Raw genomic sequence first — 26,949 nt, forward strand, 5'->3', positions numbered from 1 at the left:
TTATGCAAATGGCTAAGCTATACATAATTATGTTAATTCATTAAGATGTATTAACAACATAGCCAAAGCTCATAGGTCTTCAATGTAAGTGGCATTTATAATAAAAAATATCTCTGTTAATTGGCCAAATATTTTCCAAAATACTATATATTTGTATCATTGTACTTTGCCCCCCTACAACCAAGCGCAAAATGGAATGCCCCAGTATAATCTTACCACATTTCTAACAGAAGGGAACTATTCAGACTGGCAATATAATCCAACAATACATGCTCATGGAAACTTATCTTTTCTTATTTCTCAGTCATCTCAATTGTTAAATTAAAAGCAGAAAGAGCAATTTTTAATTGATAGGCAACAAATAATACTAAGATGTTACACAGTATATCTCTTGTCCACAAGTAAACCATCTTTTCAGTTTTACAGACCACCACAAGAACTGCACATGCATTCACACAAAAAGCTTCCCCCCTGTAGATGATTTTAACAGATTTCACTGTTTTCTGGTTCTGTGAGTAGGAAAACCTCAAGATCCCTGGGGGAAGAGAAGGTTTAATTTTTAGATGAAATTGCAAGTTTCTGTTCCTGTTAGCAATTGCAGCAGAGGTGGGTTTGAGCAGGTACTAACCAGTTCTGGAAAACCGGTAGCGGAAATTTTGAGTAGTTCGGAAAACCGGTAGTAAAAATTCTGACTGGCCCCGCCCCCATCTATTCTCTGCCTCCCAAGACCCAGCTGATTGGGAGGAAATGGAGATTTTACAGTATCCTTCCCTTGCCACGTCCACCAAGCCACACCCACAGAACTGGTAGTAAAAATTTTTGAAACCCACCACTGAATTGCAGCCATGTCAAATGGTAGGGAGAACTTCTGTTGAGCCCTGCCAAAGGAGGCCAAGGAGACTCCCATACAAAGAAGGGTTGCCAGAGTAGCCCACCTCTCAAGCTACCTATTTCACACAATATCTGAATAATGGAAGCTTATTGCTAAATTGTATATAAGGAACTGCCACTGTCAATTATATTTTCATTAAAGCATCTTTAGTTTTAAATTCCTCATTAGTCCTGGGACACTAATCTTCATATTACTGTAGAGTTTTGAGACTCCTTAGATAGAGGGAGAAACGGGCAGCTCAAAACATCCATATATGGGAAAATACATTCCTACATACAAAAAATCTCACTTGCTATTTTGGGCATACAGTCTCCAGATTTTTGAAAGAGATCATGAATTCAAAATCAGCCATTAATAATTATTTTATATAAAAAGTATCTAAAGATTCAGTATTTAAGAAAAAAAATCAGAAGGCTGTAATCCCTATTACTAATAAAAGAAGCCTTTTTAAAAAAAAAGTCTGCAGATTCGCTATAGCAGTCCTTGACTCACAGCCACAATTGGGACATCTATTGCTAAGCCATGTTGTCATTAAATGAGTCACATGTCTGATTTTACAACCTTTTTGCTGTGATCATTAAGGGAATCATGCTGTGTTTAAGCAAATCTGGTTTCCCGCATTGGCTTTGGTTGCTAAAAGCCCTCTGAGGTGGTCACAAACGGCTAATATGTGACTGTGGGGCACTGTGATCATTGTAAACGTATGCCAGTTGCCAAGCACTCAAATTTTGATCATGTGACTGTGGGGACACATAAATGCGAGGACTTGTCAATGTCACAATGTCACTTTGAACGGTCACTAAAATGGTAGTAAGTTGAGGACTATCCGTATGCATTTGAAATTGCAATCCTTTTTTAAAATCCAGGAAAGGATAATGCAACTGGTCTTGTGTGTTTTGTTTTAGCACTGGAAAAATTCCAAATCTGAATTGCTATAGCAACATCTACAACTGCTATAATATCTATATATTAGAAAGTATGCACTTTTCTTTCCTCTAACCAAGTCTTAAATTATTAAAGACATATTCCATTTTATAAGCACTATTTTAGACAATTACTTTATAAAACATATTTCACTAATGACTTTTAAAAAAAAAAAAACCAGTACTTTTATATCCAAGAACATTCATTTCTAACCCAAAAACTACAATTTTCTACCAAAAAGTTTAATCACATAATACCTACAATATTATCCTGATTTGAAATTTGTTGCATATTTTAGCCGAAATGTTATATTGTCCAAAATGAAGTCCAATAAAAATAAATAGGTTTGATTCAGTCCATCAGTGTCAATTATCTTTTCCCCTACCATTCCTTTTGTTTTTTTTTACAGTCTCGCATATAGGACTTTTATTTTTACAAAGAACTCCTTGAATGTCGGAACTTTTTAAGATATTACACAGAAGCAAATCCAGATTTGCCAATTGGTGTACAACATACAGAGAACAGCAACCAAACCTTGTTAAATATATATACGGAGCACAACTTTTTAACAGTAACTATTAATCATGAAATTATTAAGTATTAAAGATTACATGAAAAATATTAACAGTCATATTATTTTCATTTTCATCTGCTTTCAAATATTTTATGGTAGAGTATTCTACCGTATAAAAATTAATCTATCTCGGTTTTGGTACTACTACAAAGAAAACAGAAAATTTTTCTTCTCTCTTTAACTAATTGCAATTTATTATTATATCCAAAATTGAAGGCAAGCCAAACATTAGTCTGTGTAACTAGTGCAACAATAGTGTTAAAGGAATCAGGAGAGTGCTAAAGTATAATTAATTAAACGCAGAAGCAAAAAAATTCCAATCAACTGCTTCTGGCAGCAATATGTTTATGGACCTGAGAACATATGTAACAAGAAATGAAACTTATTTGTTTACTGGGTTTATTTCTCACTTTTTATTTAGGAACTCATAGCTGTATATGTAGCGCTCCCTCCTATTTTCCTCTATAATATCTTGTGAAATACGTTCAGTCGAAAAAAAATCTTTAGCAAAAGAGCTTCTGTTGCTACGTAAGTTTCTATGGTAAACTATCTTTCTGCTCCAAAACCCAAACTGCTATTCCACATGCTGTCCAAATCCTGGCCCTGTCTGTAACTACCTCTGAATAAAATTCAACTTTCAACTAGTTTCTTGCTTTATGTTAATCTCTAGTAAACAAAATCCCTCCCTGAAAATATATTCTTTCTGCTTAAACATAGCTTATCTCCGGCTTAAATGCTATTTACTCTTTCTGAATACAATTTTTATTCAAAAAGATTGTTCTGAATATGTAAATGTAAAAATTAACATTCTTTTTAGCTCCTTTTATGAACATTTGCATTTCCAAACCTTTATTGCCTACCTTAAATTGGAGATAATTTATTCTTTCATCTAAACTGCACAGAATGTGTATAAAAGATATATATTGCTTTTACCTTTAGAGCTTGGCCTCCAAATGCATTCCAACTCCTCATGGGTCATCCAAATATAATACAGACCTGACTGTAATACATGTATGTATTACATACATATCAGCACACAGAGAGCAAGATTCTTAACCATAGGCTTCTATGTAGACCCAGAAGACATGGATAGACAGAATACATGTCACACAACAAACAATTTGTAATAGAGGCAAAATTGGGTGAAGAGTTAAAACATAGTTATTGCCATTCTATAGCTTAGCCGACTAAAACAGTAACTTGGTATCTACAAGTACAAATGTTGCATCTTACATTTATCCTGTTTGGATTCCATAAGTAACATTCAGAGTCTTCATTCAGTGTGAGATATTAGAGAATAACATGATCCATGTTAGAACACATGCTTTGCCTGCAATATATATTCAGGTAAAAAGGAATTTGGTAACAGAAAAGACCCTGTGAACAGCTGATGGAGAGCCACTACCACTGAGCTGGATCGACAAACAATCCAGTTAATATAAAGTACTCCAATTTTTCTGAGCAAGACAATGTTTGCTTTAAGGCCAAGCTTTTATCAATAAAAGAAATCAAAGGAATTTCAAAATAAATACCACTGTCTATTTGCTATGATTTAAAAATCACCGTATTTAAGGGGAAATTAAACATTTATCAGAAATGACAACTGTTCTTTGTTCAAGTAGTTCAGCAACCATTCGAAGTTCAATGATGCTGAACAAGTGGTAGTTACGACAGGTCCTCATACTTAGAAATGTCCTCATACTAACATCGGTTTTACCCCCACAGTCATGTGATTGACATTTGGGACCTTTTTTGTTGGCTTCCTACAAACAAAGTCAATGGGGAAGCCAGAAGGAGTTGCAAATGGTGACCAGAGGACACCTTCATTTAATGACTGCAGTTATTTGCTGAATGACAGCAATCCGAAGTACCAGAATTTCCATCAATAAGCAGCACAGTCAGGTGATGTTGCTTAGCAACAGAAATTCCAGTCCCAATAGTCATTGTTAACTAGCTGTATTGAATACACTGTTATATTTTATTTTTTATGACATGGTAAATTTGTATATATCTTTTTAAATAGTAATTAATTGCATGGACTACTTAAAAGAGGTCCAGAGCTATTGTTTGGGCTTTAAAGTTAACTGTGGTTTGCCATATTTCCCTAATGATTAAAAAACACTGATAAGATTGGCTGGAATCTTAAATGGAATGCAGCTAAAATGCTATAAATATTTTGGATGCATTGTGCAAAAGGAGTAATTTTTTTGAGAAAAATAATCCACTAACAGTTAATAAGTAATTCATATCCATAATCAAACAGGCTGAAGAATTTCATCGTGTTATACCTACCGCGATGTACCACCTGTTTTGATAATAAGTGGCATGAACAGCCTTGAATGCTGCACACTGAAAATTATTATGAGCTAGAAGAACCTGTTGCAAAACAGATAAAGCATATGTGTGCCATAATATTTTTTCTCTCAAAAGGGAACTTTGATTTCTTTACATTTACGCAATTTCTCAAATATCTGCATTCCCAAGTGATTTGTCTTTCTACAGTTTTGGCTGCCTTTTTATTCAAGCACATAAAAAAGGCTTAAATATTTATAATAAAGTTGTGCAACTAATCCATTTTTTCCCCCTAAAAATCTTGCAGCAATGACCAGGGCAGTAAGGCTAGAGGAGACAGTCTGACTTTTTTCCCTGATCATTTTTACCATAAAGGTAAAGGTTCCCCTGCACATGCGTGCTAATCATTTCCGGCTCTAGAAGCAGTGCTTAGCTCCGTTTCTAAGCCAAAGAGCCAGCGCTGTCCAAAGACGTCTCCGTGGTCATGTGACCAGCATGACTAAACACCAAAAGTGCACGGAGCGCTGTTACCTTCCCAACACAGGTGGTCCCTATTTTTCTACTTGCATTTTTTACATGCTTTCAAACTGCTACGTTTGCAGAACATTTTGACCATAGTCCCATAAAATATTTGTGGTGCTGCAAAAAAGAACTGGATGGCATTAGAGGAGAAGATGTTCCATACAGCCACCTCGTTTTGTAAGCAACTTTTGTGTTTCAGCCACTGAAGTCTTTATTTTGTACTAAGAGAATCAGACATGGATTCAAGGAAGAGCTGAGACCACTGAGCTGGGCTTGTGTGCCATGATGGGAAACACGACATAGTAAGAATGAAGTAAAATGCAGAGTCGCTTTCCCACACTATTAAATAAGTTAGCTATCCCAACAAAAAATACATAGCTATTACTCCATAAGCAGATACTGCTGTTGTTTTCAACTAGGTTTAGATCCAGGCTGCAATCACCAGAGGGGGCTGCAGAAGGTGGTCCCAGAGGAGGAGGAGGAGGAGGAGGAGAAGGCAATAATGAAAGCAGCATTGCACAATACTCTCTTCCCCTTCTGTGCAAACAAAAGGAATGGAGCTGGCCTCTTGACAGCACAGTTTTCTTTCTCAGCACACTCAGCTATGATACTGTACAAACCAGGATGGAGAAATTCTATATATTGGGAAATTTCTATTCAGGAGGGAATATTAATTTACTATTACACTAATACTAATAAAAGATGGATTACAGCACAATAAAAAAACCTTCCCCAAGTTTATTAATGGTAAAAGATTGTGAGCATATCCAGAAACAGGACTTTTCTGAGAGCAGATGCACCGCTATTTCTCATCCAAGGTAGCCCAAACAGGAAACCCAAACCCAACAGACTGGTAAAAAGTTGCAGACTCAAACCTATGAGGAGAGGACAGAAAGAGCTGGGCAAGGGAAGATAACCTCACAGTGCATTGAATCAGTTTAGCTTAGTTTTCTATGCAATCTCAACACGCCTTTACAATGTGGAACTACAAAGATTGGATACAGTACACTCTTGTCTTCAGAAATCTTACGTAGCCCAAACGTAAAAGATTTAAAAGACATTACAGATCAACAGTAGAGACTTGCCAAAATTGCAACTGTTGTAAAAGTAACTTTCCCTAAAAGTCCCAAGAAATCATTCTGTTTCCATTTGCAAAACATCTTTTTGTCTCATTTTTAATTTTGGCTCTTGTCATTCAGAAATTCAGGCCTTGCAAATGCTGAAGGCTCCTATATAGAGGGGCAAATCAGTAACCCGCTCCAAGATTGACTTTGGATTGTAACTCATCCTCTGCTGTCCTTAGAGGAGATAAAAACATGGTCAGAAAAGCAAACACTAAGACAGAAATGTATATCAGCAGGAGGGCCAGCCTAAGCCCAGATCTTATCGCAACCTTTTATTGCCACAGAGCTTTCCAGGAAAAGATACGGAATATGTGTTAAGGAGTTTTAAAAACAGAGGCAATATTCTGTTTTTCAGAAAACTGAAAAAAAACCTAACATTGAGAAAGGAGCCTGCTGCCTAAAGAAAACACTGAACTTCATAACAGATGGAGTAACAAAAAAAAAAAAGATTAGCAATGAAAAGTTTAGTGCTTGTTATTAGGGTTGGATCACAATCAGCACCTACAAAAACTAAATGGAATGCCAATGGTGAAGGATAAAAATAAATTTTCAAAAATATTAAATTAGTGAAATCCTGCCTAATGAATCTACCCTAATAGACAAATCAGAAAATCAAATTGCAAGGCTATTTCCTTGTTTTATTCTCTTAAACTTTGCCATGACAATCCTTTAACTTCATCTGCATAAACATCAATTTTTCTGCTGAAATAATCTAAAAAATCATTATCCATATAAGTCACAAACACAAATCAGCCATCAAAAAATGTGACACCAAAGTGCATCAAGAATAGCAGCTGAGCATATACCTCAACTGTATATATTATTTGCTGCAGCCCTAATAAGACAAGGAGTAATAATCATTTTCAGATATCCTAATGGCCAACTACAGGTATGTCAGCAAAACAATGGAAACAAACAGCAGAATCTTGTGTTTTATTGTGGCTGAGCACTGCCCTGAGTCCCTCGGGAGAAGGGCGGCATAAAAATTTAAATAATAAATAAATAAATAAATTTAAGCAAGTTTGAATCATTCTTCCTACTTAACCAGGAACAATTTTACAGCCAAGCCTTCTCATTTCATGATTGGATACCTGAAGCAAAAGCACTGGAAGAATACCAAGAAATTCCACAAAACATCATAAGAGGACATCTTGTCTTCTTCATATCCTGCACAGAATTATAAGCGTAGCTACCTCATTAGAGGTACTGATTAACCAGTTTAATCATACACACATACATAATTAAGCACTCAATAAGTCAAAAATTTCTAACAGGCTGTCACCAGGCATTCATCAGAACTCAAGGCATAATAGCTATAGCGTGAGGGTGGGTGTACTGATAACTCAGGAGAGATTTTCAAATGTTTCAGCTGCCTTTAACTTCCAAAAGGGTATTCTGCTTCTCACCTGATCTTCTTCCTCATCCTCCTCGTCTTCTGCCAAACGCTGCCTGCCCACTTCATAGAGCCTGCAAACAGTATCCATGTTCATGGCATCCATACTTCCCTGGTTCTACAAAAGGAACCATCAGCACAAAATAGTAAATTAATTTTTCAGTCAAACCTATTAATGAATACTGTATGATTATTTTTCTTCAATGATAATTTTATATATATTTACCATATATATATATATAAATATAATATATATAGTTATAAAATTTACCTCAATAACAGCTAAATAACAATCCTTTGTGTCCGTACATAGATCAAAGATGTTTCTTTTCACATCAATGGTGGCTGGAAAAAAAAACATGTAACAAAGTCAACAGGACACTGGAAAGTCCCAGAGCTGGATAAGTAGACTTAAGCTTTTGAGATCTGGCATTATGTATCTTACTACTGTATATCTAGAACACCCCAAGGCCAACCTCAATACAAAAGGATGGCCTTAGTGAGGAAGAAGACAGAAGACAAAATGGTGGTGTAGGGTAGAAAAGGCAATTCCTTGCTGCAATTTATAAGACATATATCAGAAAGATATTTTTACACATACAACTCTGAAATTATCTGAAATACCCCAGGATGTAATATTTTTAGCTGGGGATCTACAATTTTTAGCTTCTGAGGATGATAGAAAGCATGTCTCTGATCATACCATTACTAACAGGAGAAAGGATCAAGGAAGGGAAAAAAAGAAATTTTGGTTCCCCTCCCTTTTTAAAATTACTGAGTTAAAAATCTACAAAGATTTAGAGGGCCAGTCCATTTAAAAACAACAACAACATAGTAATGCATTTAATCAGCATGATCTAGAAGTACTCTGAAATGGCAAAATGGAGGCTAGAGGAATCACATGCAGCTTGAAGGTCCGTCTCTAACTCACATACTATTTATTAAGTAATATCTTTGATTCCTCTACTAACAAATTTTAAACAGATTCTGAACTGAAGTAGTATACTTCACCAATAAAAAGGTAGTATTTTAATTTTTCCCATGTAGTAGGAAAGGAAGGCTAGAGATTTCCCTTCCACTTGTTATGATTTCTTTGAATATTTGGCATTAGAAATTTGTCAAACATAATATACCTTTACTGAAGTTCTCCACTCTGAAAATTTTTTGAGATTTTTTTAATGTATTTGGCATTTTGTTCCCCCTATATTTTCTTTCTCTACTTTTACAGAAAAATCCCTTTTTGATGTTTAACCAAATTTACATTCTGGTAGAGATCATGATAGGAAATGGATAGGAAATGTTTCCTAGCAGAGCAACTGAAATATTAATTTCATTCGGTTTATTTCAGTAGGAACAATTATAATCTTTACCAATTGGTTTGTAGTCTGTTGCATTGAATGTCCTGAAGGATGACCCAAAAGGACTTCGCATTCTCTCTTCCAGCAAATCATCTTCATCATCTGCTTGTAGCATAGCTGATCAAGAAAGAAAATATTTTTAGGGAATATAAGGAGAGGAAGCATGTGAAACAAAGAAGCTTTAGAAGTTTAGAAGTTGAATCTTTTTGTTTTTAAATACATATTTGTTCCTAGAATTGAATAAGATTATCAACAAAATCAGAAAATATAGAGCCATTCAACTGTACTATACTTTAGGTTAGAAATTTAAATTCCCTGCTAGTAAGTTATGATTCATTTTGTCTAAGATTCAAAGAACAGCAAATGGAGCAACAAAGCTAAACAGAGAGAAAAAGGCACCATTAAAAAAAAAAGTAAGGGAAAATATCAAGCAAGAGATATGGACTTCCAGAGAAGTCCATAGAAGCCATCCTTATGCATTATAAGAACAGATTGCTGGGCAAAATAGGCCAGGGGTCCAATCAGCAGAGTACTGTTTATGTTAATATGTTCAGGAACCTAGAAAAATGCTTTAATGAATCTGAATTCTTCTCCCTTAACTCAGAAGTGCTGACCCTGACTGACAATTGCCCTCCAATTTTTCAGATTATAGCCTTTCCCAATCCTACGTGAAAATGCCAGAGATTGAACTAAGTCTGAACCCCAGCCCCTTCTGAGGTCTACAGCCAACTCAAGACCTTTTTAAAGTGTTTTCACTTGGCAAATCTTGGCAACACCCACTGTGCTGTTTTGGTGACTGCTAGAAAGCATGGTGAAACAAAATCTATAGCTCTCCTGATGCCATCACATAATGAAAATCAGTCATTACCTCCATACATAACTGTTCCAGTATGGTTGAAAACAACACGGCATTGATCCAAAGCAGGCACTGTGTGTAACAAGTGGAAAGTCCGCAAGTCCCACTGGAGAGATCATTAAGGAAGATTCTGCACTATAAATAGGGGACATTGGCAAAGGATCTCGCTCGCTCTCACTCTCCAGCTCCAATGACAGCCTTGCACTCCCCATCATCTGCCCAGCCCTGAGATAGAATTTCTCTAACAATTATAGTAACATATCTGGATAATCTAATGAATTATTTCCTCAATTTGCATGATACATCACAGAATAATACTTTTGCGTCTACCCATCCCATTTCATTTCAGCTTGCAAAACTCATGTAAGTTTTGAATTGACCTTGCATTAATTTCTCATGTACAGAATATCACAGATGTCTTTATGGTGGGATGAAGCACTTATTTTCTATCATGGATCACATTGTGTAATCTGTTGGGACCTACATGCCTGTAGATAAGACTAGGCTCTAAAGTTAGGAGAGTCATAATTGCTCTCACTTTTGTAACAATAAAGGCAAATGTTATGTTAGAAACTGTTAAAAATATACTGAAAATTCAACCACTGATATAATAATTCTTCTACAAAAAGTTACGGTTCAACTATATTTGAACTGAAAAATATTTTAGTCAAAGGATACCCAAGAAGGATATTTTATAATACTACTGTTTTTCTACCAATCCTTTTTCTCCTCTTCAGCCATACCCAAGACTATCAGGATAAAAAGAGTTTGCTCTTTCCAGAAATCTGGATTCATTACTGTGCTGGGCTTTCTCGTTTCTGCTATTCTACCCCATTCTGGCTTCTTTGCCCATCCACACCATGCTCCTTATCACTTGGCAGAAGCCATTATTTTCTAAATGGCTTCCACCTCTTCTTCCATCGCGCTTTTCTTATCTTTCCCCCAAATTTCTTGCTTTACTAATCAAATTTGTATAGCTACCCATCTCATAAAAAGTGGCTCCTAGAAACCTGGCTGCAGTATGTTCATTTCTGTTCTACAGAACAGTACTATTTATACCTTCTGCTGAAACATTTATAAGCCTTAGTCACTTTGAGCAGAAGACGTCAATTGACTTGACAATAAGCAAAGCCAAAAAGTTTATCAACCTGCTGTTATTTCCGCAATTAAGGATTTTTGTTCTGAGTTCTCACATGAAAGAGGATTGGGTTTATCTTTTCTGCTGCCGAGAGTCACACAATTTAAGTTGTGTGACATTATAAATCTTGAAATTAAACAAACAATTAAGCAAACTCTTCCTACCAACCTCTACTATTCCAACAGACATTGAAATTAAGGTTTAAAAAGGATACAATTTCTGTGTTCACGATGACCTCCAGTCCATTCGGGTGGAAAACACCACTGATGGTCATATTGAATTTATCAAATTTATGAATAGCCTGTGCAGAGCGAACATCCCAGAGGACACCATCGTTTAAGACAAGGTCATCTGTGGGGTTAAACGTGGCAGAATTCTTCTTGTAGTTGTTTGCAAGATCTGGGTTAAACAAAGTCAAGAGCTTGTTGCCAGTCTGAATATCATAGATCTTTTAGATGAAAAAGGAAAAAAGAAAATAACTTAGTCAACACCTGTCAAATATTTTGTCCAAAAAAGCACATGCAACCATTTCCAAATCACTCACACTTCATGGATTCCCATCTCCCTTGTTTTCCTCATGCTGGCTGGAGAACTCTGAGAGTTGAAACCCATACATCTTAAAAGTTGTCGAGACAAAGAAAGAATGATCTAACAATCGTATTAGTTTTAAATTTTATTTCTGTCTTTTAGAGTTTACCTCAGACCATTTTGTGTCACATGCAAACCTCACAAATTCTTCGGCTCCTGTCTCCAAATGATTAAGGGAAATGTTGGTGCAGAACGGAACTTTGTCATCTAATAACCCAGGGGGAAACATGACTGTTGCTCACTTCTCCTAGATTCATTCCTATGCCATAGAATATTTATGACACGAAGCAAAACTGCTGGCCTGAAAACTATACTTTGATATTTGAATGTATGGCTCGCAATAGAAAAGTATTCTAGCTGATCTTAGAGGCAGTGAGTTACATAATAATGCCCAATGTAGTATGTGGTGAAAAAGATTCACAAAACAAAAAGGAAGATAACATTCTGTCATTAATACTCAAGAACATTTAACAGTCTTATTCCCTTCCCTTAAAATTGTTTTTATAAAGTAATCTATTCTTTTATATTCTGAGCATCTGGCTTTATTACTTTTACCTTTTTTGTCAGAATAGATTACATCCCGGATTCTTAGCTGCCACTTGCACTTTGCTGAAGCTCAGAATTAACATTTTAGCTTGTCGCAAATGACCATATTATGAACCCAGATCAGATTATAGTTGAAGGCTAACAGAAAGAATAGCAAATCAACAGAGAAAAATGCCTTGCTTAAATGTAAACATGCAGGAATAAGAACAAAAGCATAAGGAAAAGTGCCAAGATTTTAATAGATATATGCAGCATGGGCTAAATGGGCTACAGGTGACTTGTATCAGGTCATAAGAAACAATTGTTACATTTTCTGGAATTTTGTGAGAAAATTGAGAGCAATGTTAAGCCACAATGCCTAGCATGCCATTCAGTTGTTTGACAGCTAGTAGTGCAACACAACTGCAGCAATGGAACCATGGCTTTCGCTAACTCTTCCTTTTCTCTGGCAGTGCAACTATGTCATCTCCTCTTTTTAAGAGAAGAAAATTGGCAAAATGTACAGCTATCCTTTTCCACGCAAATCCTGCCTTCCTTCCTCTATTGCGAGTATCCCTTGAGTAGAATTTTCCCCTCAGAAATCTGGATTCAACATTCATCTTTATTTTTCCTAAGGTAAATTATTATTATTATTATTATTTATTGAATTTCTATACCGCCCTACTCCCGAAGGACTCAGGGCGGTGCACAGCCATGAAATAAAACACATAGATATACAAAATTTAAAATCGAATAAAATGAATTAAATAAATTTGGCTGAATTAATACCCAATTTAAAATACCCATATTTTAAAATCCATTAAAATTTAGAATTTACACTTTAGAAAGGAGGAGATTTAGGCGAGGCCAGCTTGATGAAACAAAAGCGTCTTCAACTCGCGGCGGAAGGTGCGCAGATCCGGAATCCTCCGTATCTCTGGGGGGAGCTCATTCCAGATCGTCGGTGCCCCCACAGAGAAGGCTCTCCCCCTAGGGGCCGACAGCCGACATTGTTTGGCCGACGGCACCTGGAGGAGCCCCTCTCTGTGGGAGCGTACTGGTCGGTGGGAGGCTGTTGATGGTAGTAGGCGGTCCCGTAAGTAACCAGGTCCCAAGCCATGGAGCGCTTTAAAGGTGGTAACCAGAACCTTGAAGCGCACCCGGAAGACCACCGGGAGCCAGTGCAGCTCGCGCAGGAGAGGTGTTACATGGGAGCTCCATGTTGCTCCCATAACCACCCGCGCGGCCGCACTCTGCGCCAGTTGGAGCCTCCGGGTGCACCTCAAGGGGAGCCCCATGTAGAGAGCATTACAATAGTCCAGACGAGAGGTGACGAGGGCATGAGTGACTGTGCGTAACGAGTCCCGATCTAGAAAGGGACGCAACTGGCGAATCAGGCGAACCTGATGAAAAATCCTCCCGGTCACGGCCGTCAAGTGCTCTTCTAAAGACAGCCGTGAGTCCAGGAGGACGCCCAAGTTACGAGCCCTTTCCGTGGGGGCCAATGATTCGCCCCCAATAGCCAGCGATGGTGCCAGCTGACTATATCGGGACGTCGGAAACCACAGCCACTCGGTCTTGGATGGGTTGAGCCTGAGCCCGTTTCTCCCCATCCAGATCCGCACGGCCTCCAGGCACTGGGACATCACTTCAAGGGCATCGTTGGGGTGGTCCGGGGTGGAGATGTACAGCTGGGTGTCATCAGCGTACAGATGGTACTTCACCCCGAAACCACGGATGATCTCGCCCAGCGGCTTTACATAAATGTTGAACAGAAGGGGCGAGAGAACCGATCCCTGCGGCACCCCACATATAAGGGGCCTCGGGGTCGATCTCTGCCCCCCTGTCAACACAGACTGCGACCGGTCAGAGAGAAAGGAGGAGAACCACCGTAAAACGGTGCCTCCCACCCCCAACCCTTCCAGCCGGTGCAGCATGATACCATGGTCGATGGTATCAAAAGCCGCTGAGAGGTCTAACAGGACCAGGACAGAGGAACAACCCCTGTCCCGAGCCCTCCAGAGATCATCAACCAACGCGACCAATGCCGTTTCCGTGCTGTACCCAGGCCTGAAGCCCGACTGGAACGGATCTAGATACGATAAATTGCTATCATTAAAAAAACAGGTTCTATTGTTTCTGTCTTGAAAACTTCCAACATATTTATTTTACAACTAGGATTTACAACTTCCAACATATTTATTTTACAACTAGGATTTACAACTTCCAACATATTTATTTTACAACTACATTTGCTGATGTATAACCAGTTTGCTTTTTAAGGAATAAATCCTCAAGAATGAATTGCAGCAAGTGTTCCAGAAAACAGCCTTTCTCATGAAGTATTAGGGCTATAGTTACAGATGCTCAAAGATAGGATTGTGTCTTGAAGAATATTTTGCACATTTTGATATTAAAGAATACCTAATCTAATCCCACAAAACATATCTGATCTGTGGATCACTTCTGAGCTTATTTCTAATTCTCTCAAGTAATGCCAAAGTGTATTTAATCAATCTATTTTTCATTTAACACCACTTTTCTATTTGTTAAAAAATATATGGCAGTGATTGCAGATTTTCATTTTATTGACAAAAGCCTAGTATTTGTTTATTAAATTTATATACCACCAATCTCACTTTAATGGTTTCAAGCCAGGTAATAAATTCTCAGGAATAACCTTGCTCTCTGTATTTTCAAGTGCTGTCTATAAGAAATGGCTGTGGCAAGTAAGTAGCCCTGTATTTCTTCTGAGATTCAACCATCAATACTTACATGGGCAATGTCCCCCTTGGTGCCAATGACCCTATCTTGAGAATGCTTACTGAACTCAACATAATGGTCATCCGTGAAGGAATGCCTGTGAGGAAAAAAGCACATCATCAGCCTACTACAAAGAACAAAGCTTTCACTCAAATATCTGTGCTTTCATCTAGCACATTTGAATACATCTGCAATAGCACTTAGACTTCAGTATATACTACTCCACAGTGCTTTAAAGCACTCTCTATACAGTGTCAGCATATTGCCCTCAACAATCTGGATCAAAAGGATGGAAGACTGAGTTAACCTTGATCCAGACAGGATCAAACTCCTAGCTGTGGGCAGAGTCTGCCTGCAATACTGTATTCTAACCGCTGAGTCACTATGGTTCTTTAAATCCACAATACGCAGTAACTAAGTCAGGAACTAATACATTTTGGCTACTTTAAAGAACCTGAATATTACAGAGTATTTAACACCAAAAAGTTTTAAATATTAAAATATTGCCTGATTAATGCCCTGCCATTCAAGACAATTAAATCACCATATAGCCTTGGCAACGTTGTGGACTTCAACTCTTAGTGTGCTGAGTGGGGAATTATGGAAACCGAAGTCCACACATCTTAAAGTTGCCAAGGTTGAGAAACACTGATAGAAAGCATACATACTTGGTTTCAAAGACAGATTTCATTCCCCACAATGCAGAAAGTGGCTGGCTCCAGGAAGCAGATGTCAGCAATAAAGAACCATCCTGCAGTTTGGGAAGAGAAGTCAAAGAAGCAGACACTCTTTAGGCACGTGGACAGCATGTGAGGTTTCTTTTAAGAGAAAGGCAAAGTCCTACCTATGTCACAAATATATACAAAATACTCTTCACTCTTCTAGGCAGATAATACTCTTGGCCAATTTAAGGCAGTATGATCACAATTATACAAAGATAAAACCACTAACATACTATTGGCTTGGTCAGACCAGGTGGTTATTACAAATCAACTATCCTGAACAATGATTCCATTTCAGGCATAAGCTCATCCAAAGAGCAGAAAAGAGAGACTGGTTTTGGAAACTCATCTCTTCCACAATCTTCTGAATGTTCAGAAAAAGAAGTTTAAAAACTTCTAAGCTTTTTTTTTTTTTTTGGTCTTTACTCATATATTCTAGTGATTCACCTGCTTTTGTTTTTAATAAGTCCTCTCTACCTGCCCTAAGCTGTAACTGTACTGTACTGTACTGTACTGTACTGTACTGTACTGTACTATACTAACTATACTGTACTGTACTATACTAACTATACTATACTATACTATACTATACTATACTATACTATACTATACTATACTATACTATACTATACTATACTATACTATACTATACACTCTACACTACACTTCACTTCACTACACTACACTGAACAGACAGATCTATGATAGGTTACAGGTAGTCTTCAATTTATGACTGGTAATTTAACAACCGTTAAAAGTTACAAGATCCTCAAAAAGGGTGCTTGCCACCTGTTCACATTTATAACTGCTTGCCATGCACCCAACAAACATCTGATTGCCATTTGCAGTCTTCTCTGCCGGCTCCCCCAGAAAATCAATATGAAAGACAAGACGTTATTCGGCAGGCAGCTCATCCAGCCAGCCCCCGGAGATGAGAAGGAACTCCAAATGGAGAGCCGAGACGCTGTGTAATAAGATAAAGAGCACCAAGGGGAGGTGGGGGAGACCCTGAGAAGCCAGATGCATGTCATGTGTGTCTCTCCCTTAGAAACTGAAAATCCTGCTTGGATTTCAGCAGGGAGCATTTGCAGCTTCTGAACTGAGCTTACCAGGTTCTCTTCCCCACCCATGCACCCCGAGGCACTTTGCGCTCTCTACTTGGGATTGCAAAACAACCTGTACAATCACTTAACACCTGAAATCAGTCACGTAACATTTAATGATCCCTTCACTTAGCAACCGGGTTCAATTGTGATCATAAGTCAAGGACTACCTATATTTTAAGCAATTACTAAAAATTCCGTGCTGTCAATAAAATCAGGCCGTAACATCCAATCTCTGTTGTGCTATCAATGTAATCTTGTCACATTTTCTCATTCCCATTTTGCCTAATCTCCCAATCCTTATGAAAGAGAGAAAACTGTTATTAAAGCACTCCTGACCTGAATATTCTCAGCCTTTTCCTTACCCTGGATGGCTCAAGGTGTGTGATAGCAGAGTTATGGCACTTATAGCTGGCCTCCTCCTGCCCGCTAAAGACATTGTAGAGTTTTAGGTGCCCTGTGCAGGTGCCCAACATCAGGAATCGCTCCCGTGCAGAAAATGCACAACACGTAAAGCCACTTTCATCTTCATTTGCTTCCCGGAACACAGAAATTGGACGGAACCTGGGATATGAAAGAGCAACTAAGTAAGAAAATTAATTTTCTGGAAGGGAAAAGGAGAAACAGGAGCAATGGCCAAATGCGACTGAAGTTGGGCAGCTGCATCTTAGTCTGCTAGGAGAAAAGACACGGCTTCAGCTTTCTTCATAAAGGAAGAAGAATCTTGCCAATAGCTCAGAAATGCTATAGAGGTGATATAGCAAAGTCTTCCTTGTGGTCCCAAGGCAATCAGTTTTGTCCAAGCCACGGTATGACACCCAAATCCACTTTCTAAATGGCATAGCCCAAAAAATCGTAGGAATAAAGAACCATCTTCCTTACCTGCTAAATATAAGGTGTCTATCAAAGCATCCACCATCTACCCCGCCATACTTTGGGAAGGCTGCCCTGCGGGTCAGCCGCGAGGTAAAGTTAGTTGGCGCTTGGCGCCTCTGTTTTGGCTCAGGACACTGGTGGGGTGTAAAAAGAGAAAAGGGGGGGCAAGTAGCTACAGGGTTTTTGCAGCGTGCATGCTGCTCCCTAAGGTACTCTGTGATTATACTGTCCAAGGTGGGAGGGGAAGGAAGGTGTCTGTCCAGCTGTTTTTTGATAGCTGGACTCTGACTGTAGGCGCCGTGGTCTGATTTTTGCCGAAGCACTCTGATTTTTCTGCCATTGCAGGGAGATGGTCTCTCACGAATAAAGCTAATCCTGCCAATCACTGGGGTATTGGTGGCGTGAGATGGGCCTGGCAGTGCAAGTGGGCCCTGGCAGCCAGCTGGCCTTGGCTGAGGGTGAACAGAGGAAGCACCAGAAGCAACAGAAGGATGGTTAGTCAACCGGGCCGCAATGCCATTTGCTATGCGAGGGGTACGAGGCAGAGACACAGGAGATGAAGTGGCAGGAACTGGGGTGAAGGCAGAGGAATGAGAAGCTGCTGTCATGGGTAGATCTGCCTCCTTTGTAAGGATGGTAGCAGTTTCTCCTAGCCCTTTAGAGATGAGATGGTTCCTGATCAAAAGAAGCAGCTCCTTCTCAGGAAATGAAATCCTCGACTGGGCCACCACATCTGCCTTCTGCAGTCGGGCCAGAGAGACATCGGTCCCAATCAACAAGGGTTTTCCTGAGACACGCTCTATCAGCTCCGCAGCGTATTTGCAAAACTTGACATGCTCGCTGCGCTTATCCTGCAGCACAGGCTCCTTCATTAACTGCTGGATCTGACAGCTGCTGAACAGGGGCAGCTTGCTGATGATCTGCCGGACTGTACTACTTCGCGACAACCCAACCAGGGCTTTGCAGGCCAATGCTCGGATCTGGTCTGCATCTGTAATGGGCATTTTGACAGAGAGCAATGATAACAGCACTTTGATGCCATTGTTTGACTGCACCACGTTCCACATCTTGGCCAAAGTATGCTCACTATTCCTGGGTGTTTGGGGGAGTGCGCGACGAGGTGTGCCAGAGATAAATTTGCCAATACTGGAGATGCGATTGTCTGGACTACAGACACAATTAATGATGATCTGAAGGGCAGATTTCTGGATTTCTGCATCATGAATAAAGAATTCACCCTCGGCAAGCCCCAAAATGATGCTGATACCTGGAAAAAAGAAAAAAAATTAAGTGAAACATTAGCAAGTAAAATGTATCAGACATTAGTGTAAGAGAACGATGGCTCCACTTGTATATTATAGGAGCGATGTATCTTTTGACTCATGTAATGGTGCACAAATCTGTATTTATCCAGTGAAAATGCTGAGCAATACACAATTCAGACTAAACATTATTTTTCTCACCTGCCTCTCAACAGGCCCTATGAAATAACCTGGGATGAAATAAAGAGACTCCCATAAGGATTAATAATAGAGCAATACACTTCATTCTTTCAGATAATTCTTAATGGTACAGCACTAGATTCTCTCACAATAACGATTAGGAGTGTATAATTCAATCAAATAATTGGAAGTGAAAACTCTGAAGCTGGTGTGTGAGAGAGAAAAAGAGCCAATCACGAACCGGATGCCTTTGCTTCTAGTTTCCCTTTTAAATGTATCTATAGACCTTAGTGAGAGGCAGAGGGCAGGCTGATGAAAACAGTGATGTCTAATACAAACCCTATTCTTTTTTAATGTGCTCCATACATGTTTGTCGCTCATGTACAAAAGAAGTGAAGCATAGGGTACAATACTGTTTTAATCATTTGGACAAAAGCAGCAACATCCCACAAATGTCCCCACCACCTGAGTTCATCTGTTCAGACAGATGAAACCATCCAGTTAAAAAAGAAATGAGTTTATACTAACAGCCACACAGTCAAGAGGATCCTTTCTTACAGTTCATTTGCTCAGAACTTAAAAGTTTTACATTGGTACAAGTATTCATAGGAAGCACACCAAGAGATCAGGTTTCACATACCCACAATAGAAATAGATGTTCCTCCCTCATCCACGGTATCCACTGCCTCAGCTAACTGTAATTGAATTTTTGGAACCACAGTGAGAATGGCCAAAACATCCAACGCATAACGCACCGTGTCGTTTCTGGTAAACAAAAACGAAATACATTTAACTCAAAGCATTACAAAACATATTCAAGGAATAGTGAGCTGAATAAATTCACAGGATGGCTCTTTTCAAAAACAAGAGAGTGTATTTGTTTCTATTAATTTTATGGGTAACTCCAGAAGTCTGTGGAGTACAAACAAACTGTATTTAATATTAATAAATATACATATTAACCACAGAGGCTAGTTGTCCTGGAGCAATTGCCAGCTCCATCCCGATGGCAACTTATAAGGTATTTCATATCCTGTTGTTCTCTCACCTTGCATAGTAAGTCTTCCAATTGCAGGCAATTGAAATAAGCTGAAGCATGAGCTGTACACAACATAGCTTGAGAAACACCTCTGCTGGATCCCAATAGAGCTGACCTGGTCCATATTCTATTAAAAACTCCATCATTTCCACAATCTGTTCATGAGTATAGGAACAAGCCTGCAAGTAGAAGCAAACATTCATTATCATCACCTACCTGGAAAAAATTAAGACAAACACTTTATAAAATAGGGCTGTTGTTTTTTTAACTCCAATCTACCTTTTCACTAAGGAAATCATGCTGATATTCAGAAACTAACCACAATATTTAAAATCTATAAAAGCACAAAATAAAAACAGGAGCACATATTTAAAAACCCAATGATCTGATCCATTATTTTAAATTGCAAATCCAAAAGCATTCAATATTAAAAAGTCTTAGATTCTATAGATAATATTCTAAAAGAGGACGAGGATTCTATGCATTGAACTGGATCCCCACAGCAAACTGAAAAGTGGTACAGTTAAACTGCAGCCCCAGAAAGAATGCCCTAAATTGGTCTATGAGATGCCAAATACAATCACAGCAAGGACCTTGTATTCCTAGAAGAGATATCAGTTGCTGTATTAGATGTACAGGTAGTCCTCGATTTACAGTTCATTTAGTGAACGTTTAAAGTTACAACGGCACTGACTTAAGATCGTTTTTCACACGTATGACCATTGCATCATCCCCATGGTCATGTGATCAAAATTCAGACACCTGGCAACTAACTCATTGCAGTGTCCGAGGATCATGTGATCCCTTTTTGTGACCTTCTGACAAGCAAAGTCAATGGTAAAGCCAGATCACTTAACAACCGTGTTACTAACTTATCAATTGCACTGATTCCCTTCACAACTATGACAAGAAAGGCCGTAAAATGGGGCAAAATTCGTTTAACAAATGTTTCACTTATCAAGAAAAATTTTGGGCTCAATTGTGGTCGTAAGTCGTGGATTACCTGTAGGTGAAAACCTTTTTTGATATCTATTGTTGTTCTCTAGAAACGGCAAGAGCTAGAGGTTTATTACTTCCAGCAATGTACTGCCTACCTTGTATGGAGGCTGTGGATGGACCAGAATTCCACCTTCTGTGCGTTGAAGTGACTGCTTCACTTGCTCTACTTTGATGGCAAGATGTGCCTCAAAATACCTGCGCATGGCCATGCAAGTATGCTTTCCAGTCTGACGGCTAGCAAAGATCTCATCATCACTTAGCAGCGCACCTTGGGTTTGCAAATTTAAGATATCAAGAGTGCTAATCTAAAGTGAGGGGAAAAAAATCAGGTTTACTACAGTTTTATTACTAATATCTAAAGATTTATTATCTTACATTGGTTAGCAAGTTCATTTAAGCCACATGCACATCCCTCCTGCTTTTTAGCTTGCTGGTTGTTTTGTTCAAATTTTCATATAACCAACCTTACAAAACGGAATCCTTCTAAACCCATCAGGTGCTCATTTGAAGGTATGGACTCAACGTTCACTGTACAAAGTATCACACAAAGTATCTAAATAGAATATATGTAAGTTGTTTTTGGACAGAAAGCCACATTTGCCTTTTAGAACAGGGTGGCTAAACTGAGATTCCAGCATATTGATTATTATTGTTTGGTGGTAACTTTTGAAGGAGCTCTTAAAGCCTCAATCAAGAAACTATACGCAACCTTAAGTTTCTGTTTAACACAAAGCAGAGCCAAGCTGAAAGGCCAATCCTGTAATGACGCGCAACTTTGCTACCCAAAAAAAGGAAGGCAGCAGTTCTGAAGTACTTAAGAAAAGCAAAACACAACCGTTTTAAGACTTACCAAGTTAACTAGGCGCCGTAAGCCATCATGCCTATCAAAGAGCTCTAAAACTGCACGGAACGAGAAACAAATAGAAAAGAACATGGTAGCATGGCAGCAGCCTGATGCGTGAGAGCATTCCATCAACCACAAGGTGTAGTTCACAACATCTGATAGTACGTGGGGATGCATGCATACCTACAGAACAAGAAAACACTGTGATCGTTTGTACTTTTAGTAATGGGAACAATATGTAGACAAATCCTCCAGCAACTGCTGTGATGAAAGGGATAGCATTCATTGTTCCATTTTAATTACAAAGATGACACACATCTTAAAATATTTTGGAGTCCTTGAACTGAACAAAAGTCAAAAATGAACATTCAGGATACAAATGCAATAAAAACACTACTACAAAAAATAAATAAGTGGTTAACATGAACACAGGGTATCTATGCTTGGAAGATAAGTAAACAGTTGAAACCGACAATGAAAACCAAAGCAACACACCACAGAATTCTGATTTAAAAAAAGCATTAAAGCAATCCTTTCTTTAGAACTAGTGGGTATATCTTGCTGAAATAGAGCTGAATAAAATCTATTTATATTGCATGAATAAGTGTGTGCCTTAACTATTGCTGTCTTCAGGTAATGTGATAGAGAGACTCTGACATATTCATTTTCAAGCCAAATTTTAAAAAGTATTATGTGTCTCCCCTACTGAAATTAACAGGATACTCTATGCAAGCAATACAACTCAACTTTCAATAAAGATATATATCTAACTGATGACCTGTTCTCAACTTCAGCAGCTTACTAGTAGGTATTATCCTATTATAAGCTATCACACAAGTACACTCAAAATATTTATGTTGGATTTCCCAAAAGGTGAGGATACCTGGAATATTCTAGTCCCTACTTGAAATATGCAAACCCTTTTCAAAGCATACAGCCTCTGGTGGCAGGATGTGCTCTTACCCTTTCCATGGCATCCTGATTGTAAGACAAATAGTATAAACACATGGAGACACCTGTGGCTGCCATAGAAGGGCGAGGAATCTCCAGCAGCTTCTGTACTCCTCCATGAGCAACAAACTCTGTTGCAAACTTGTTGTGGAGCAGCAAAGATGCCAAATACTGCAGACAAATGCATAAAATCATTGTCGGTTATAAGGCAAGTGGGCTAATTAAAATCAACCTAGCAAAGCTTTCCACTACAAATGAAATATTCTTTCTTGTGTCCTGTGAAAAATTGAGAAGAATGAGATTTCACTCCATTGCTCTCTTTAAGAAAAACTGTAATTTAAATAAGAACAAGATCCAATTCAAATGCTTTTGAAAAGTTTAAATAGGTAATGTTCTGTCCAGAGGTGAAATCTAAATTTTTTTGCTACTGGTTCTGTGGGCGTGGCTTAATTAGTGGGCGGGGCTTGGTGGTAAGGTGACTGGGAGGGCGTGGCCAAGTCAATGTCACTTCTTTGCCCTTTTTTAACCTACAAAACACAACACAACACAACTGGCTCACCCACAATGTAAAAGCAGCTGTGCTAGATCCAAAATGGCCCCTCAACAAGCAGGAACCCCACAGCCACAAAAAGCCCAAAAAACAACTTTCACACTTTACACACACAAAATTCCATATACAGCTTTGTGAGATTTTGTGCGTTTGTGTAGTTAGAGTGAAACACTACAGAAACACACTAAATCTCAGAAAGCTGCACAAATATTATTTTATTTTATTTTATTTTATTTTTATTTTTATATAAAAGCAGCTAAATTTAAAACTTCCTAAACTTTAAATGGCTAGGTCTAAAAAAAGAACTAAAAAAACCCAATTAACTATTTTTTTAAAGCTCCCAAAGGGGAAAAAAACTTACCCAATAGAACAGGGATCTCCAACCTTGGCAACTTTAAGACTTGTGGACTTCAACTCCCAGAATTCCTCAGCCAGTTTTGCTGGGAGTTGAAGTCCACAAGTCTTAAAGTTGCAGATAGAGCTGCTCACCAATGAGCTTGATTGCAGGCAGGGAGATTCAGTTGCTTGCTGATGCGATGGATTGCAGATATTACAGCAAGCGAAGCAAGGCAGGCGTTGCAACCAGCAGCTAAGGTAAGCAAGCTGGAGGATGGGGGGAGGGGGGGAGAAAAAAAGGAACTTTTTTTTCTTTTAAATGGGTCTGATAATCCAAGCTGAGTTGCCTGATTAGCAGGCAACTCAGCTGGGATCGTCAGAGCTTGGATCGTCAGAGCCATTTAAAAGGAAAAAAAGGCTCTGATGATTGCGCAGCTCAGCTGGGCATGGGGGGCGGGGGCAGGGATTTTTGCTACCGGTTCTCCGAACTGCCCACTGCCATTGCTACCTACTCCCCCGAGACGGTCCGAACCGGGAGCATTTCACCCCTGGTTCTGTCCCCAAGCAGTACATAATCATTACACAATTGTCCATATTTAAATATACAAGTTTATTTGGAGTATCAGTATATGTTAATCTTCTGGTAACTACCAGAATTGTAAATGCTTTTCCAAAGCACAAATCTCACAAGATTCTCTTCAGCAAGATGGACTGAACTGAAATCAGCAAGAATTCCAGCAAGAGCTTTCAGTTTAAAATCAGTATCTATGTGCATGAACATGGTTTTTCTTCAGAATTTTTTATCTGTATTAACTCATTGTGATCTGTATATTTTGAGTAGAAGACTCATGATCTGTTGCAGTTCAGGAATATTCAGTTAGCAATTTGTTTTTAAATTAATTTGCAAGCTGCTTTATTAGTGATATTCTATGAGATGGATTTATAGACCAAGGAAAAAAGAAAAGAAAGGCCAAATCTTCTGGATACCATTCAGTTTGTACCGCATAGCAAAGAAGTTTACAGAATGAAAGAACACTTATCTCACAGACACACCAGGATTAGGGGTAGATCCCAAGTAAGAGGTTCCCGAGAAAACAGATCCTGACACCCACAAGCCATATCAGGAGGCAGGAGCAGGTGAATGGATCAAGGCAGGTTCTGAGAGTGGAGATTTAGAACATCCAGTCTTTCACTCTATTCAACATTTCAGTATTTATAACACGCATAAGAACTCTGAGAGTCTTGACATCACTAAAACACCTTTTGTCTTTAATCTGAAGTATTGTATCGCTCTTAAAATATAGAACTTGTAAAGAAGAAAAACAAGGGGTAAATATTTCAAAGCTTTAAAGAAAAAATGTAAGTATTCAGAGTTGATGTTCTTTCAGTACCAGTTGTCAGTCAGTACCAGTCCAATTTCTTCCAGACTAGCATCTCAATATCCATAATTTCCCATCCAAATAGCAATGGTGTTACTTGGTTAGAGTAAGAATCCAACTACGTAGATTACGCTGAAATTGGGCCACAAGGCCTCTTGTATCTATGAACAAACAGTTCATAATGCTATTGTTTACCTTTAGGGCTTCAAAAGTAAGCAGTACATCATTGGTCCGTTTCAAGTCAATATAGAACATCATCAAATCTCTTGATCCAAGTTGCATGAAGATAGGCAGCAACTGTTGGGGGAAACGTACAAAATACTTTAAGATGGAAATCTTAAAATATTTTCTTTCTCCTAAATTTAGAAGCAGTCAGATGCAAAGTATAGTTGACCAAATTTCTGCTACATCATGATGTCAAACTCTCCACGTTACATTGATGTCATGTGACATATCGCGACTTTTTTTCCTTTGTGAAGTTGGGCTGGGCGTGGCCTGCGCGTGACGCATCTGGCCTGCGGGCCACCACTTTGACACTCCTGTGCTATGTAATCTTGAGGATGGCACTTACTGTGCAACTAACCATTTCCTCTCATATATTTTTAGATTAAAATATGTAGCGGGGGGAAGAAGAATGTTGTTCTATTATATTACTATATTTCTTTCCAACACATGTATTATTTATAATATGATCTATTTTTCTTTATAATAAGAGTCTGCATAATATGGGTATCTTTATTTATAATAAAGGGGTATTTATGATTAAAACATTAACATCCTGTTCTAAGGCAAGCACATAACAAAGCACAATTAATTGGAAAGACAGCTCCAAAGATTATCTTTTGCTCTTTGCACAACACCTTTGCGTAAGAACATACCTTGAACAGATTATGATTCTCCATAATAAAGTTTAATTTCTTCCTAAAAGAAATGCAATTATCATGTATCCTTCTGCTTTTTTAAACCTACCTCTTGATACTCCCCAAGAGGAGTCAGATACTGCAGAATCAGTCTTTGCTCTATGGCCGGGGTCAAGGGATACAGGTTATAATTTGTGCCAATCACCCAAGGAGACATCTCAGACCAGCTGCTATTAGACAGTTCAACAAACATCCTTTCTGGTTCAGAAGAGAAGCCAAGTTTTTGTTTTGCTTTTCGGAAATTCTCTTTTTCGTGTTGCTTCCCTGATTTTTTTGCGGCAGAATTTACCCGACTACTTGTCTTGTGATTTGAGTCAAGGTTAAATGAAATCTCCATGTCCCCCGTCACTTCCTCCTGCTCACCATCCACAGCCATCTCCCCATAATCCATGTCCACAGCTTCTTCATCTAGAGGCAGCAAGGGGTCGGATGGCACTTTTCGAGGACTAGGACGCTTATTTTCATGTTTTGTGTTTGTTTCAATGACTTGCAGCTCTCGCAAACGTTGAAGGACAAATGCCACCTTTCATAAAGAGTTGAACATGCATCAGTTTAACACAGTTCTGCTATACCGAAATCAGTTTGCCCAAAGAAACTCAAACCCATTATTATTATGCCATTCACCTTCCAAAAAAAGAAACACATAGAGGAGCAGCAAAAAAACCAACAACCCGGTGCTAATTTCAAATGTTGAATATTTAAATACACTATCTTTGCAAACTTAAGGTTCCTTCTTATTATTCTAATACTGTGAAGGAGGACAGGAAACTGGAGTCGGGGAAAAGTTATCATGCAAAACGAAACATGCTGATATATGAATGTGTTTTCTCCACTTACAA

General features: G+C 38.6%; 1 protein-coding gene across 1 annotated transcript in view; it reads right to left on the minus strand.

The window, feature by feature from the left end:
• DCAF1 (DDB1 and CUL4 associated factor 1) overlaps positions 1-26,949 on the minus strand; it is a 47,207-nt gene that overhangs the window by 4,822 nt on the left and 15,436 nt on the right. The window contains exons 7-22 of the mRNA XM_034440065.3: positions 26,160-26,633; positions 25,386-25,487; positions 22,938-23,096; positions 21,981-22,157; positions 21,226-21,435; positions 20,141-20,310; positions 19,733-19,857; positions 17,657-18,917; positions 17,140-17,338; positions 15,618-15,700; positions 14,962-15,046; positions 11,288-11,521; positions 9,948-10,041; positions 9,092-9,196; positions 7,993-8,066; positions 7,735-7,839 (exon numbers count right to left, since the gene is read on the minus strand). Coding sequence (XP_034295956.1) covers positions 7,735-7,839; positions 7,993-8,066; positions 9,092-9,196; positions 9,948-10,041; positions 11,288-11,521; positions 14,962-15,046; positions 15,618-15,700; positions 17,140-17,338; positions 17,657-18,917; positions 19,733-19,857; positions 20,141-20,310; positions 21,226-21,435; positions 21,981-22,157; positions 22,938-23,096; positions 25,386-25,487; positions 26,160-26,633 — 3,657 coding nt within the window. The remainder of the gene's footprint in view (positions 1-7,734; positions 7,840-7,992; positions 8,067-9,091; positions 9,197-9,947; positions 10,042-11,287; positions 11,522-14,961; positions 15,047-15,617; positions 15,701-17,139; positions 17,339-17,656; positions 18,918-19,732; positions 19,858-20,140; positions 20,311-21,225; positions 21,436-21,980; positions 22,158-22,937; positions 23,097-25,385; positions 25,488-26,159; positions 26,634-26,949) is intronic.

This window comes from Pantherophis guttatus, chromosome 2 (genome assembly GCF_059756535.1).
Source record: "Pantherophis guttatus breed Tessera chromosome 2, ASM5975653v1, whole genome shotgun sequence".
In the NCBI taxonomy this organism is placed as follows: Eukaryota; Metazoa; Chordata; class Lepidosauria; order Squamata; family Colubridae; genus Pantherophis; species Pantherophis guttatus.